The sequence below is a fragment of the Elephantulus edwardii genome, unplaced genomic scaffold, assembly GCF_000299155.1.
Source record: "Elephantulus edwardii isolate Elephantulus edwardi_28Jun2011 unplaced genomic scaffold, EleEdw1.0 scaffold00191, whole genome shotgun sequence".
NCBI lineage: Eukaryota > Metazoa > Chordata > Mammalia > Macroscelidea > Macroscelididae > Elephantulus > Elephantulus edwardii.
In genome coordinates this window covers 2,239,477-2,253,333 of record NW_006399941.1, presented here as the reverse complement: position 1 = coordinate 2,253,333, position 13,857 = coordinate 2,239,477, and the positions used below count along the sequence as shown (strand labels likewise).

The following is a 13,857-nucleotide window of genomic DNA, read 5'->3' as shown; positions in this document are numbered from 1 at the left end:
CTGTGGCTGTGTCAGAAAACCAATGGAGTGACAGCTTCAAGTCAGTTTTACTCAATGGCAATGACTGATACCATGATAGTTGGTAAAATTATTCACGATTCTGTTATGAAGGTAACAGTGCCTGCTGCCCCGGGAAATCCTAACTAGATCCTGTATACAGAGACTCTGTCAATACCGTGTCTGTCTGTCTGTCTGTCTCTCCCTCCCTAAACACCCCCCTCCACCCCCCGACAGTTCCAGAGAGTACGCCTGGAGATACACAACACATGGCACCGCCATCTGCCGTCCTGTGCCACACCAACCTTTGCTTAGCCGAGGTGTGGACTTGACATTAGCTAAATAACTGGCTCTGCCATTGAGGACTAACAGGCCAATGTGATGCCAAGAATGTCACTTTAAAGACTCAAGAGGCCATCAGTGAGCTTTTCTTTTTTAATTTTCTGGGACTATCACAAATACTCTTTCAAGTGTGGGGAGCAAGGATGCCACTTTAAAGACTATGGCGTACTCAGTCCACAATAGGATACTTTCAATTCCTTTGTGTATATGTGAAAGTTAAACACTGAATAAGAAGAACCAAAGCATGCTTTGAGCCTTTGGTTTGTGATGTCGACAAAGAATACGGAATGTACCTTGGACTGCCAAAAGAAAAAAACACATCTGTGTCAGAGGAAGTGTGCCTGAGATGCAATGATGGTAAAATTTCATCTCACAAACTTTGGATATGAGATCAGAAATCTTTGGGGAAGGACATCATGCTCAGAAAAGAGGGTCAATGACAAGAGGAAGATCCTTAAGAGATGGACTGACACAGACACCGCATGAATGGAATTAAGCCCAGTGGCAACTGAGGATGATACAGCATCAGGAAGGGTTTCTTTCTGTCATCATGGGGTCATCATGAGTCAAAGCTGACTCAGAGGCACCTAACAACAACATATGGTGGACCAAGAGTTAAAGGAGAGGTGTGCTTGCTGGTCATCAGGAAACAGCAGAAGGGTTACCTGATGTCCTATTGAAATACAGAAACCAATCTTACAGGCTATTGTGGGTCGCTGGTGGCCTAGTGGGTAAGGAGTTGTGCTGCTAGCACAGAGGCATGCAGTATGAATCCACCAGCTGCTCAGAGGGAGAAAGATGACCAATCTCCCTCCATGAGATGTATAGCTTCTTAAAACCCACTGGAGGGTCTGCTGAGTATATAGGAAACTGAAGTTTGAGAAGAGACAGGGATGCCACGATATTAGATTTGTTGTTGTGGTTACGTGCCATTGAGTTACCTGTGTCTCCTAGAGACCCTATGTACAGCAGCTCTGAAGCCTGCCCTGTCCTGAACCAATCTCACTAACTCTGACACACTGACTCCCATTGTCCCAGTTACTATATCAATCCGTCTCATCCAGGGTCTTCCTCTTCTGCACTGTTCCTTCACCTTTCCCATCACAGCATGATGTTCTTCTCCAAGGACCAGTCCCTCCTGGTCACATGCCGAAAGTATGTGAGATGGAGTTTCAAAATCCTAGCCTCCATTGAAAGACTTGGTTTCACCCTCTCCAAGACAGACCTATTTGTTTTCTTGGCAATCCATGGTATGTTCAAGACTCTTCTCCAGCACCACAACTCAGAGGCATCCATTCTTTTTCTGTCATCTTTAGTCATTGTAAATGCTTGTCTGTCAGATGTTGTTCCAAAGCTAAGCATCCAAATGAAGACAAACTAGGAAGGATTGGCCACTCACTTCCAAAATATAATAGGCCTTCAAAAACCTGATACACAATAGAACACACATAGAATAACAGATATTGGACGTGCTATGCCTCAAATGAAAGCAGAGCACTCTGGTGGCTTAGGGGTAAGAGGCTGTGCTACTGACACAAAGGTGCATGGTTTGAACATACCAGCATAGCAGAAAAACTCCCTTCTGTGGGAGTAACAGTCTCTGAAAACCTGCTGGAGGGTCAGCTATGAGTCGGTTCCAACTCAGTGATCAACAACTACAAGTGAAAAGCTCACAGCCAAGCTGAACACATTCTTCCTGCAGAAGGGAGCCTGCATGATCCTTATAGAAACCAGCTCAGAGACCCAGCATCAAGCCTTTCTGACGTTACCTCCCCACCATGAGGCTGACGCTCGCTGTGACGCAGTTGTGTCAGGTATAGAGGCCCCACTCACCTGAAAGCCGACTCTTGAGCTTCATTTTACTGCTGCCCTGCTTGGGGCTTTCCAAGTTCCCCTTGGGCTCCTCGGTGCCGCACGGATCTTGGGACTCATCTGTCCTAGGCACCTGAAAAAGCAGAGATCACAGAGCTGATGGGAGAGACCATGAGGTAATTATGTCCTGTCTTCCCTTCAGGACTTATCTCAAGCCACAAGTGTCATGTGAGAAGAAAGGTTTATGGGATCAAAGCCCAGCCCTGTCAATAACCCAGAGCCCCACAGCCTCGCTGACAAGCTCCTCCTCAGCACACTTCTGAACAGAGAGAGAGCCGAGGAGAGTTCATGCGCTGGGGCCACCTGGACTCATGCTACACGTGGAAAGCTTGTGGGCTAAGGTGAAAGCTAAGTGGTCCATTCAGGTGGTGCCCACGACCACAACTCGATCCCTGATCTCTTGACTGGTTGCTAGCATTTTCTCTGACAACACAAGTTGCAACAAATATTCAACGAGGACTTAAAAAAGCAAAGTATATCCGCAAAGATGATGAAGCTTCATCTCACATATTTTGGGCATGTTGCTTCTTGCTGTTGTTGTGTGTCATCGAGGTGCTTGCAACTCATAGCAACTGTACGTACGACAGCTCTGAAACCAGCTCTGTCTTGAGCCAACTTCATTGACTCTGACACACCTACCGTCATTACCTCAGCCACTGAGTCCATCCATCTCATTCAGGGTCTTCCTCTCTCATGCTGTTCCTCTACCCTCCCAAGCATGACGTCCCTCTCCGAACTCCTTGCAACATACCTAAAGTACGTCAAACTCCTCATATGCAAGTTCAAATTGAAAGTGAAGAAAATGAGAACATGTTCACAAGAAGCAAAATAGGACCTCGAGTTTATCCTAACCGAACTTAAAAACTATCTCAAAACTAGGTATGATGTATTGAAAACAAAGACCAAAGACCAGATGAGTTATGGGATGACATCAAGGACATCATCCAGGAAGAAAGTAAGAGGTCATTACAATGACAAGGAAGGAAAAAAAAAAAGACCAAAATAGATGCCAGAGAGACACTCAAACCTGCACTTGAAGGTGGAGAGGTCAAACTAAAGGGAAGACACACTGACGCATAAGAGTTGAATGGAAATTTTTGGAAAGAAGATGCAAAGTATTATAATGAAATGCTCAAAGAGCTAGAAAATGGGAAAGGAAGAGCTTTCTCAGCATTTCTTACACTGGAAGACCTGAAGAGCAAATCAGTCTTCAACTTGCAATAGTGCAGGTATCTCCTGGAAAAATCTTGAATGATGCACGAAGCATCAAAAGAAGATCAAGAACAGAGTCACTATCAAAAGGGATGAGTCAAAACAGAACCATTTCCGGAAGAAGCACATCATCAAGAAGTGATGAAGGAAGACCTTCAAGCTGCACTGAAGACAATGGCAAAAATAAGGTCCCGGAAGTTGATGTAATACCAAGTGACATGTTTTAACAAACTGTAAGCAGCCTTGGGCATGTTCACCCGGCTGTGGCAAGAAATTTGGAAGGCAGCTACCTGGCTAACTGACTGGAAGAGATCCATATTTGTTCCCATTCCCAAAAAAGGTAATCAAACAGATTGTGTACGTCAAATCTTACTGAAAGTTATTAAAAAAACTGCTGATTAATATATCAACAAAGAACGGCCAGAAATTCAAGCTAGATTTAGAAGAGGCTTGTGGAACAAAGTATATCACTGCTGATATCAGGTAGATCTTGGCTAAAAGATGAGAAGGCCGGAATATTTACTTAAGTTTTCTTGGCTATGCAAAGACATTGACTGTGTGAATCATAACAAAATATGATTAACATCAAGAAGAATGGGAATCCCAGCACACCTCAGTGTGTTCATGTGAGAGTGATACATAGACCAAAAAAGCAGCTGTTAAATGGAATAAGGAAATATTTCCTGGTTTAAAAATCAGGAAAGGTGTGCTTCAGGGCTTGATATCTATTAAATCTATATGATGAGCAAATCATTCAAGAGGCTGGACTATATGTGGTGTTAGGATCACAGGAAGACTCATCAGCCTCCTGTGTTATGCAGATGACACCACCTTACTTGCTGAAAGTGAAGACTTGAAACAATTACCAAATATCAAAGGCTACAGCCTTCCATATGGTTAAATACCAGAGGCCAGCAGTTGGAACTCACCAGTCATTCCATGAGAGCAAGAAGTGGCAGGTGCTCACATACTTACCTCCTTGGAAACCATTTAGGCAGTTCTATTCTTATCTGGAGTCCCTAGGAGTAGGAATCTTACTTGATAGCATGGTTGTTTCTAATTTTGTTTTGTTCTGACAGATGAAGACAAAACGGAAGGCACACTTACTATGTCTTAAAAAAAACCAAAGACATATCTAGGATCAAGGATAGACCATAGGAGGAGAGAATAGAAGTATAAAGTAGAGTGGTGTAGAATTGTAATTTATACCATGCATATAAAAATTAGTGATGAATTCTAAATCCTTACGATGTAAACAAAAAGACTGTAAGCCTTATTCAAATGTTCAAAAGTGAGATGGTTGAGAAGAGAGTCCAGCCATAAATAGCAACGCTTTCTTGCCTTCTTTTTTCAATCCTATAAATGCACTCAAGAATTAGTGGCTAGGACATGCAAAATATTAATATGACTATGTAAGGAAAGAGAAGAGATAGAGGTTGTTGACAGATTGCTCGGCTCCAGAATCAATACTCTTGGGACCAGCAGTCAGGAAATCAAAAGATGAATTGCACTGGGAAAATATGCTGTCAGGGACCTTTCCAGAGTGATGAGAAGCAACGATGTCAGTCTAGAGACTAAGGTGCACCTGATCCAGGCCATGGTCCTTGCAATTACTTGAGCTGGACAGTGACTAAGGATGACAGAAGAATTCATGCCTTAAAACTATGGTGCTGGAGAAGAGTCTTGAACATACCACGGACTGCCAAGAAAACAAAGCAGTCTGTCTTAGAGAAGGTGAAACCAAGTTTCTCCTTGGAGGCTAGGATTTTGAAGCTCTATCTCACATACTTTGGGCACATGGCCAAGAGGGACTGGTCCTTGGAGAAAGAGCTGGGAAGGGTGGAGGGACAGTGCAGGAGAGGAAGACCCCAGATAAGATGATATAGTAACTGGGGCAATATGGTAACTGGGGGTAGGTGTGTCGGAGTCAGTGAAACTGGCTCAGGATAGGACAGGCTTCAGAGCTGCTGTACTTAGGGTCGACTGCACAGAACAACAACAAGGACGACAAGCCAAAGAATCTCATGGAAGTGATGATGTCTGTTGCCTCACTACTGAACATCTATAGAGAAAACCAGGCAGAATAGGTCTATAGTAACACGAAACCTTGCAAAAAAAAATGCACTCTTGAGGCAGGAGGGAGCTTATTTCAGAACTCATTAGAATTATTAGTGTAGGATTCCAATAGCATGGCTGGCTTTTATAACAGAAAAGTGGTTTGTTAAATCTTAGGTGTCTTGTAACTCTACAAATGGAAGCGAGCTGCTTCGTCCGATTAGCTCCCAGTTGTTTCTAGCAAGAGATAGAAAAGGGCAAAGTGCAGTTTTGAGCTACTTACTCAGCTTAATGGCTTTGAAAATGCCCTTGGTCCTAGAGAATCCAGATACACAGAAGGGGAAAAGGTTCTTAGTTGCTCTAGACTAAAATATGCATAAAGTTCTCCTGGAAGGCCTTCAGTTCTGAGAAATAGCTGACACAATCTATTATTTAAGAGCAGTTTCTAATTCTTGGGTTACAAAACAAGCCCATTATATTACTGGAATCCCATACCATTTGCCAATTTCCATGCTAGGCCCTCTCTGTCTGCAAAAGTGCCTCTGATGTTCTCTCTATGAATATCTGTCGCCTATAGTTTTGGCTTTAGCAAGACTGCATGTTTCTCCCCCAGAGCTGCCAGTGGAAACAAAAGCACTGGAGACACAACCTTTGGATTAGCAGCAAGATTCCCTACAAGCCATGCCACCAGAGCTGTCGGCAAAGGGTATACAATAGCTCACGGACGGCGAAAAGGACACACAGGTGTGGCTGGGAGAAAGAAACCTGGGTGCTTCTCAGAGGTAAAGGTGGTGAATCTTCATCTCACATACTTCGGACATGCCGTCAGGAAGGGCCAATCTTTGGAAGAAGACTTCGTGCTGGGAACGGCGGAGAAGACTCTCAAAGAGATGGACTGAAACAGTGATTGCCACAGTGGGCTTGAGCATGGTGGACATCAGGATGACCATGCAAGAGAGAACAAGGTGTTTTCTTTTTTTTTCTTTTTATTATTTTATGTGTCTGGTTTTGACCTATTGTTCATGGACAGTGATAGCACCTAACAACAACAACAACAGCAACAACAACAACTCCTCTTCCCTTTTCTTGCTCTTATAGGTCTGTCTGGAAAAATGTCAATACTAAGCTGACACAAAATTTTCTTTGGGACTGTCCTGTCATTATGGCTTCTGTAAAAAATGACTATAACTTCAGTGGCTTAACACAACACAACTTTTTATATCTTTTGTTGTTGTTGTTCGCCATCAAGATGGAATGAAACCCACTGGTGGGTTTTCAGAGTCAGTTAATCACACAGGAGGAAGTTGCCCAGCCTCACAAAGAACAGCTGGTAGATTTGAACCACATGCCTTTGGGACTGCAGCACAGTTTGTTACCGTAGGCCACCAGAAACTCCCTTAAATATCTTTTAGTAATTATAACACAACAACAATAAACGCAGCTTAACTTAGGACTTAAGAGTTGTATGGGTTAGAGATTCAGTATGGGTCTTTCCAGGCTAACATTGGGGTCTGGCAGGCTGTGTTCTGTTTTGGAAGTCTTGGGGGAAAACACACTTTTTGCCCCTTGGCTTCCTAGAGGTTGCATACATGCCTTGGCTACGGTCCCCCCACACCACTGTCATAGCGAGCAACACAGGGTCACAAGCCCTTCTCACTGCATCCCACTCTGACTCTTGCTTCTCCTGTGTTTTTAAGGATTTGGACTACATTGAGTTTGTTCAGATAATCCAAGATAATCTCCCAATTTTAAAATCAGCAGATTAACAACTTTAATCTCATCTGTGGTTTTAATTTCTGTTTGCCATAGAGGGTAACTATTTCACAAGTTCTGGGCATTAGGGTGTGGACACCTCTGAGGGAGTGGAGTTCTGCCTATCTTACATTCCAAGGTTGAGACCGAAGTTGTTGTTATGTGCCTTTGAGTTGGCTATGACTTGTAGCGACCCTATGAACAATAGCTCTGAACCCTCCTGAGCCAATCTCACTGTCTCTGATACACCAATTCCCATTACCATAGTCACTATGTCACTCCATCTCCTCCAGGGTCTTCCTCTCCTGCGCTGTCCCTCCATCCTTCATAGTATAATGTCCTTTTCCAAGGACTGGTCTCTCCTAGCAACATGCCCAAATTATGTGAGATGGAGTTCCAAAATCCTTGCTTCCAAGGAGCAATACGGTTTCAACCTCTCCAAGACAGATCTGTTTGTTCTCTTGGCAGTCCATGGTGTGCTCAAGACTCTTCTTCAACAACACAACTCAAAGACATTGTTCTCTTGGCAGTCCACAGTGTGCTCAAGATGCTTCTCCAACAACACAACTCAAAGGCATTGATTCTTCTTCTGTCATCCTTAGTCACTGTTCAGCTCTCAGATGCATAGTAAGTAATTGCAAAGACCACAGCCTGCATCAGGCACACCTTAGTCCCCAGACTGACATCATTGCTCTTTAGCACTCTGGAGAAGTCCCTCATAGTAGACTTTTCCAATGCAACTTGTCTTTTGATTTCCTGACTGCTGGTGCCTAGAGTGTTGACTGTGGATCCAAACAAGCTGAAACTGTTACTCTCAATCTCTTCTCTCCATCTATCCAGACTGGAATAAGGAGGACAAAGAAGAATAACTGTATCTCAGGCCAGGCTATAACATTTAATTTTAACTTCAACCTGCAATAAAAGTTACCTACATTTTGTGTTTCTCAGTTGGCACCAAATTCCTCTTAGGGGAAAACTGGATTGTTATTCATTAGTCCTCAAATCACCTCATAACCATGTGAAAGCTTGACAATGAAAAAAGCAAGCAAAAGAATCAATGCATTCCAATTGAGGCATTTGGCAAAGAATACAGAATATAGAGTGTGCTGCCAGAAGAATGAATGGACCGCTCTTACAGAAATCAGCCCGCTAGAATGCTTCACAGACATCAAGACGGTGAGATTTCGGCTGGCTTACATTAGTGTAGACCAGCTGCTAGAAAAGGGCATCATTAGTTTTTCTTAATTAATATTTTTATCATTCATATACATTGTATTTCACAAATGTACTCCACACAGTACTTCATTAACACTATATTTCGTTCATTTATATTGTGGATTCCCCCCCCTTTTACAATCAATCCACCACAATTTTTTTTAATATCTCCCATTTTATTTTTTTCTTGGTTTGCCTACAGAGTTTGTATACATTGTGTTTCACACTATTCTTCATTCATAGTGTTTCATACAATCATTCTAATGAATGATATTTTATAAAATCAATCGCCATTGGACCTTGCCCATCATTACGCTGTCTTTTTGCCTAGATCCTTCCCATTTCCTTGCCCGCCTCCCTCCACCCAGCAAACTGTGCAACTCTGGTTTCACCCCTACCTATTGTCATCCCTCTGCTCCCCCCTCTTGAGTTCCCATACATGTTTTAATAGTTATCATTCTATTTTCACAATAATGACCTTATGCAGCATTTGTCCGTACGAGAGTACGTTAGTTCACTCAGCATAATGCTCTCCAGTGTCTCCCAAGTTATGTAGTATTTTTTGAAATTGTTGCTCCTGAGTGAAAGCATGTAAGTCGACTACATGCCTCATGCACCAGTCTCACCCTTTTAGGTAGCCAATTGCTGATCTCCCCCTCCCTATCAAAGCAGTGCTCTGAGGGAACAAGCATGCCCCTTGAGCTGAAGGATCCTCTGTTCAATTTTGAAAACTTAGAGCATCAGCATCCACAAGCAAAGTCCAGTCCAGAGCGAGCCATCAGGGTGCAGCAATCAACCCTAGCTCACAGCATGACCAGATGCTCTTCTTCCAGTTGGGCTGTGGTCAGCTCATCCCTAGCCATCAGTAGCTGGGTTTAAATGGGCATCAGCTGCATGCTCAGGAGCAGGGTATTATTATTTTGTTGTTGTTGTTTTGTGCCATCAAGTCAACAATGATTAGAAAATTAGAGGGTCAGTGAAAAGAGACTCCTTTAGTAAGACAAACACAAAAAATACCACGATGGATTGGAACACAACAACAATCACCATGATGGTGCAGGACTGGGAAGCGTTTTGTTCCGTTGTATATAAAGGAATCATGAGCCTAGGCTGGCTCCCTGGCAACAGATGAGAACGAATGGCAACCGGCAACAAATGTCACTAACTGGGACATGGTTGGAAACGTCTGTGACGCAGACAGGAAGGAAATAGGCTCAGGTGTGACACAGCTCGTGTGGCTTTATGTGTCAGACTTTGGCCAGTGTATTCAAGGTAGGACACTGACCATGATGGATTACTGAAGTTCATGGGGAAAGTATCCCCAAGAGGGGGCCCTTCGGATTGGGGTAGGCCCATGTCTAGCAAAGGTACCTGTTTACTAGTGTTTACAAATGTGTGTAGGCCTTAGCAAGCAGACACAGAGGCAAGGGTTCAATCAGAGTGAAGAGAGCTTGGCCAGGGATTGACTTTCTAAGTCATTGCCAGGTAGAGCCATTCATCATCACTCCTTCTCAGCCGGTTCTTACAGGCCAAGAGAACAAGGCCTTCACAGGATATAGGCAGGAAAGTCCCATGGTGCTGGCTGGGGAACAGCAGGGAGCCTGTGCTTGGCTTGCCAGTGGCCAAAACACAGCTCTTCCATGGCTTTCTGAATGGCTACCAGTCATGGAACACTAGGAGATTCTATCCCTTTATCCACACCAGGTCCAGCCTCCGTCCACCTTTTCAGCATGCGTCTGCATCTGACCATTACGTGGATTATGACTGCAGCCCTAGACTTCAGAGACACACATTCCAACTTCCTATCTACACAAGATTAGAAAACCAGTGGCCCTGAGTCAAATCTGACTCACTCAGACCCTGCATGTGTCAGAGTAGAACTATGCGCCCTGGGGTCTCAACGGCTGGTCTTTCATTCAGACTGCTGGGCCTTTCTTCTCAGGTGTCTCTGTAAAGTGCACAGAAGGAGATGGCCCGCCTTCCTCCCTTGAAGCCACTGGTGTATTTGAAACACGAGAAGCACACTGCCTTTGGGTTTGCAGTGCAATGTCCTATGGGCCACCCCACCAGAGTCCACTTGGACATTATCGCTGACAGACATCGAAACCTCTCGAACGTAAGATCATTGAGTTGTAACTTATTTGGAGCTGACCCTCCAGTGTGTTTCTGAGGCTGTAGAGACAGGAGGAGACAGTCCATTTAAAAAAAAATTATTATTTTAATGAAAGTTTACAGAGACTGAGGACTTCCATTCATTCATTGTTGCACTTTCCTTCCTGCCCACCTCTCCCTCCCCCTAATTCGCTCTTCTCTTTGAAAAGTAAAAGAAAAATTCTTTCATTGTTATACAATCCCTGCCCCCAAATCCACTCCACTCTGCAGCTTTCGTTCTGGACCCTGTCATGACAATAATACCTAATCACATATCCCTTATAAACAGTTTTCCCCCTCATCTGTTTCAATGCAGTATACATTATTTATCCCATCTTTCTCTGTAGTCCATTTTTTTAATCTCAGAGAGATGGTGGATTTGAACAACCTGACAGGTTCAGTCTTTGAATTAGCAATGCAACTCCCTAGTGCTAAGTCACCAGGCTTTCCCTAACAGGAAAAGAAGTAATCATTTTTAAAAATTTTTTTTAAATTAATTAAGCAACTCCCTAGTGCTAAGTCACCAGGCTTTCCCTAACAGGAAAAGAAGTAATCATTTTTAATAATTTTTTTTAAATTAATTAATTTATTTATTTTTCATTTCAATGAACATCTACAGAGATTTTGGAATTCCACTCATTCATTGTTGCAAATTTTAAAAAGACGAACAATGACACTAATACAGAGAATGCACTGAGTGGGCCTGTTCCGTTTTCCAGACCACCTTCAACTTGGCAGAACAAAGTTCAGGGGTCGGGGGCAAAGTTGAGCTCCACTCCTCCTGCCCCCTGATACTCCACCACCACCATCACCACCATTAGAAATAGTAGCCACTGTCAACTCACTTCTGACTAGTTGTGGTCCCATGTGTTTCAAAACACAACTGTTCTCCATATATTTGTTTTAGTGACTGGAATTTTGGAAGTAGAACATCAGGCTTTTTTTCAAGGTACCTCTTGGTGGATTTGAACTGCCAACTTTCTGGTTAGCAGGCAGTTAGTGTGGACTGCATCATTCCAGGACACTTAGGGTCCAGCTAGGGCCCAATAAACCGTCTTATAAGAAAGTAACCAGTTGCTCTGCACCATTTGACCTAGCAATTCCACTACCGGGAATTTACCCTAAAGAAACCATAACTGCCACCCATGTTTATTGCGGCTTTGTTCACAATAGCTGGAAACAACCCGAGTGCCCATTAACAAAACGAACAGATAAGAGAAGCTCTGGTATACTATCACAACGGAATACTATGCAGCATTGAACAACAAGGAATTCACAAAACAGTATGCAAAATGGATGTCCCTCGAGGACATTATGCTGAGTGCAATATCTCAGTCACAAAAGGACAAATATTGCATAAGGCCATTGTTGTTAAATGGGGCTGACATTGGGGTTGAGGGAAGACAGAGAAGGAGGGGAGGGATAACATATACTGCACTGAAACATATTAGGGAAAGAACTGTTTAAAAGGGATATATGATTTGGTATTATTGTCATGACAGGAGTCCAGAATGAAGGCTGCATAGTGGAGTGGACTTTCGGGGAGGGATTGCATGACAACGAAAGAGTTTTACTTTTCAAGGAGAAGAGTGAAAGGGGTGGGGGGTGGGGGGAGCAGGGAGAAAAGTACAACAATGAATTATTGGAAACCCTAAGTCTCTGTGAACTTTCATTAAAATAAAAAATAAAAAAAAGAAAGTGGTGCTTGGCCACAGACGCCCCCGGAGCCTGCAGCCAGCCAGAAGCCACGGCCTGCTCCACACTGAGTCTGTTTCTGATTTTCCCCACACTTGAAAGCCATTAGGATTTTCTTCCATTTGGGGGTTCCTACCCACTTCTGACCCTGAAAGACTTCGGAAATTACAAAGCCGATTTTGCAACAGATACTTTCACCAGCGTCAGTGAGTCCTACACACCCGCCAGTTTGCTCCTGCTGTGTCTGTCAGGCCTGACACATTGTGAAGCAGTGGAGGCCAGCGGAGGTGGCCCGGGCTGGACCGCTTGGGGAATGTGCCGCTGTTAAGAGTGAGACGGGACTTTCAACTGCCTGTGACCTCCCAAACTCTCAGAGGGTCCCCCCCAGCAAGAGAACCTGGGAGGGGAAAATATCCACAGGCCAAAGCGGTAAAGATTCGCAGCAGACTGGTGAGAGAGTGAGTACATCTGTGTGCACTTGTGTGTCTGCACGTCCAAAAGGGAGTGATTGAGAAGTGTTTCGAAAGCTCTGGGCCAGCTTAACGATGTGTGGATTCTCTAAGTAATTTCTGGAATCTCGGGTCAGGAATGGCAGGGGCGATGGTATCCAGGGAAGAACCCGCAACCACTCCCCAGGCAGCCATGTGGTGTTTGAAATCTTGACTGCAGCCCTCGCCAGGCCCTGCCTCTGCTTGAGGGCATCTGGGGAGATTTGGGAGACGTCAGCAAAAAGGAGAATTTGCTCCAATTTGTCCAGAGTCAGGGAAGTATGCCTCTCTGACTGATCTTGAGTAACTCCACACCCTGTCCAAACATGCTCGCCAGCAAAGGTGGTGTGGTCAGGCATGACCTCTTCCCTTCTTCTTTCTGTAAGAAAGAGATGACTGAAAGAAGTGAGGATAGGCAGAGCAAAGGCCCTGAGAGAACGGAAGGCCCACTTCTCCCCTGCTGTGTGCCTCTGTGCAACACATCAACTTCTCTGTGTCCTGGTAGCCACCCCTCCAGCATCCATCAGATTCAAAGAATCAAAGACTCACAAAAACGGAAAGGAATGCAGAGATTATAGCTCACTCATTAAGAGCCCGCCTTCCAGCACTACATCTGATAAGGTTCTGTTGTGTTCCATGTGGTTTGCATTGATTAATTATTGGAAATAGATCGCCAACTTGGTCTCACTTGTCACAATCTGAAAGTTCCACTGAAACCTGTCCACCATGGGTGACCCTGTTGGGGTTTGAAATACCAGTAACATAGCTTCCCAGGTCACGGTAATGGAAGCCATGACAGGAGGACAAACTGAAAGGACGACAACGGAGCTGGACATACTGTAGGTACTAAATAACTCTAACTCATCAACTACTTGAAAGAAGAAAATAGCACCTGACTATGTGCTGGAATCTCTTGCATGACATCTCTGCATATGGTGGTTTCATGTGGCTTAAAAACCTCCATTGATGGGATCATGTACTGAGATGAGTCACACGACCAGTGATGACCATGTACTGAGATGGGTCACACCACCAGCGATGGGACCATGTCCTGGGATGAGTCACACGACCAGTGATG

The 13,857-nt window shown here is 44.1% G+C and overlaps 1 protein-coding gene across 1 annotated transcript in view; it reads right to left on the bottom strand.

Annotated features, from left to right (window-relative positions):
• The window catches only part of PDZD2 (PDZ domain containing 2), a 374,099-nt gene that overhangs the window by 76,920 nt on the left and 283,322 nt on the right, over positions 1 to 13,857 (bottom strand). Inside the window, exon 6 of the mRNA XM_006896805.1 lies at positions 2,173 to 2,284. Coding sequence (XP_006896867.1) covers positions 2,173 to 2,284 — 112 coding nt within the window. The remainder of the gene's footprint in view (positions 1 to 2,172; positions 2,285 to 13,857) is intronic.